Genomic DNA, 2,100 nt, shown 5'->3' on the forward strand with positions numbered 1-2,100 from the left:
ATTTTGCTTTGTCATTCCGTGCTGCCTTTTGGAATCTTCTGTTCAGATCTTTAGTGTCTTGTGTAGGTTCCACCTTTTGCTGAATAATTTGTAAATGGGAAGAGAGAAAGAAGAAGCCTTTTAATCTGTTCTTTAACATAGTTCTTCTGCAGTAGGTCATGCAGTAGCATGAACATTTGAAACATTAAACTATTAACATTAATTCTTTTTCCCCCCTAGGATTTTGATGGACGTTCTTGCATTGTTTGCCCTTGGCATAAATACAAAATTACCCTGGCAACAGGAGAAGGACTCCATCAATCTATAGACCCTAAAGATCCATCAGCAAAACCGAAGTGGTGCTCCAAAGGAATAAAGCAGAGGATTCATACAGTAACGGTGGACAAGGGGAATGTTTATGTGACTCTTTCAAAGGAACCTTTTAAATGTGATTCAGACTTTTATGCCACTGGGGAATTCAAAGTAATTAAGACTTTATGATAAAAATATATGGAAATTTAAAAAAATATGTATGCTTTGAAAATATTTTTATCTTTCCATCAATACCAAAGATGATTTTTTTCTCTCTCAGTGGCTCAATTATTGTTATTGCTGTTGTTGTGACCATCGAGTCAATCCTATGTACAACAGCTCTGAACCCTTCTCTATCACGAGCCAACCTCATTGTCTAACACATCTACCCCATTACCCCAGTCACTAAGTCAATCCATCTCATCTAGTGTCTTCCTCTTGCGCCGTCCCTCCACCCTTCCAAGCATGTCCCTCTCCAAAGACTGGTCCCTTTTTTTCAAAATGTCCCAAATATGTCAGACAGAGCTTCAAAATCCTTGCTTCCAAGGAGCAGCTTGGTTTCACCCTCTCCAGGACGAATCTGTTTGTTTTCCTAGCAGTCCATGTATGTTCAGTACTCTTCGCAAGCACCACAGCTCAAAGGCATCCATTCTTTTGTCATCCTTAGTCATTGTCCAGCTTTTCAATACACAGCAAGTAACTGCAAAGACTATGGCCTGAATCATTCACAATTACTCATTTCTGATAGTTATAAATTCAGAAGGCTGAAATGTGCATGTGCTTACAGATTACCATCAGGATCTCTGGGATGTTGTTGTTAGGTGCCACCTAATCAACTGCAACTTACAGTGCTCTTCTGAACATCAGATTGAAACTGTGCTCTGTTCTGTACCATCCTCACACTCCCCACCATGCTCCAGTCTACCGTTGTACTCACGGTGTCAGTCCATCTCATTGTTATCTCTTTTGCTGACCCTCCACTTTTCCAACATGGTGTCTTTTTCCAATGACAGGACCCTTTTGACAACATGCCCAAAGTATGTGAGACAATGTTTTACCATCTTTGCCTGTAAGAAGCAACCTTGATGCACTTTCTCTAGGACAGATTTGTTTGTTCTTTTGGCAGTCCATGGCATATTCGATATTCTGTGTCAATATCATAATTCAAAGACATTGATTCTTCATTCCTTATTCATTGTCTAATTTTCACATTCATATGAAACAATTGAAAATGCTATTGTTTGAGGCAGGCACACCTTAGTATTTAAACTGACATCCTTGCTCTTTAGCACTTTAAAGAGATCCTTGATAACAGATAAGCTTAGTGCATGCAATGTGTCTTTTAAGACATTTCATCCAGTCCTCTAAAACATATTTAGAACCTGAAGGTTAAATGTTTATGGAATGCTCAATTTAAGTAGAGTGAAAATAATTTGGAATATTAAAAATGAATAAAAAGTAAGGTATAGTAGAAGACATTTTCAATTAGCTGCAAAGAGCACAGTGTAGCTGTTAGTTTAACTGGCTTTATTCTAGAATATTTCAAATATATGTAAAGTCAACAAAATGGCACGGTGAACTCCCATGTGTACGTCACCCAACTTCACCAGTTACTAGCATTGCACCATTATTATTTCATCCATGCCTCTTGATTTCCCATGGACTAATTTGATTATTTTTTTAAGGTAAAATTTAAATTCATAGTGACCTGCATAGTGACCATAGTAGAACTGCCCCATGTTATTTTCAAGGCTGTAACTCTTTATGGGAGGAGCCTACCTCATGAAGGTTTTTCCTGTGAAGCAGATA

General features: G+C 38.0%; 1 protein-coding gene across 1 annotated transcript in view; it reads left to right on the top strand.

The window, feature by feature from the left end:
* RFESD (Rieske (Fe-S) domain containing) overlaps positions 1–529 on the top strand; it is a 7,373-nt gene extending 6,844 nt beyond the window's left edge. Inside the window, exon 3 of the mRNA XM_006885370.1 lies at positions 220–529. Within this exon, the coding sequence (XP_006885432.1) occupies positions 220–480 (261 nt within the window). The 3' untranslated portion in view covers positions 481–529. The remainder of the gene's footprint in view (positions 1–219) is intronic.
* Positions 530–2,100: the final 1,571 nt, after the last annotated feature.

This window comes from Elephantulus edwardii, unplaced genomic scaffold (assembly GCF_000299155.1).
Source record: "Elephantulus edwardii isolate Elephantulus edwardi_28Jun2011 unplaced genomic scaffold, EleEdw1.0 scaffold00043, whole genome shotgun sequence".
In the NCBI taxonomy this organism is placed as follows: Eukaryota; Metazoa; Chordata; class Mammalia; order Macroscelidea; family Macroscelididae; genus Elephantulus; species Elephantulus edwardii.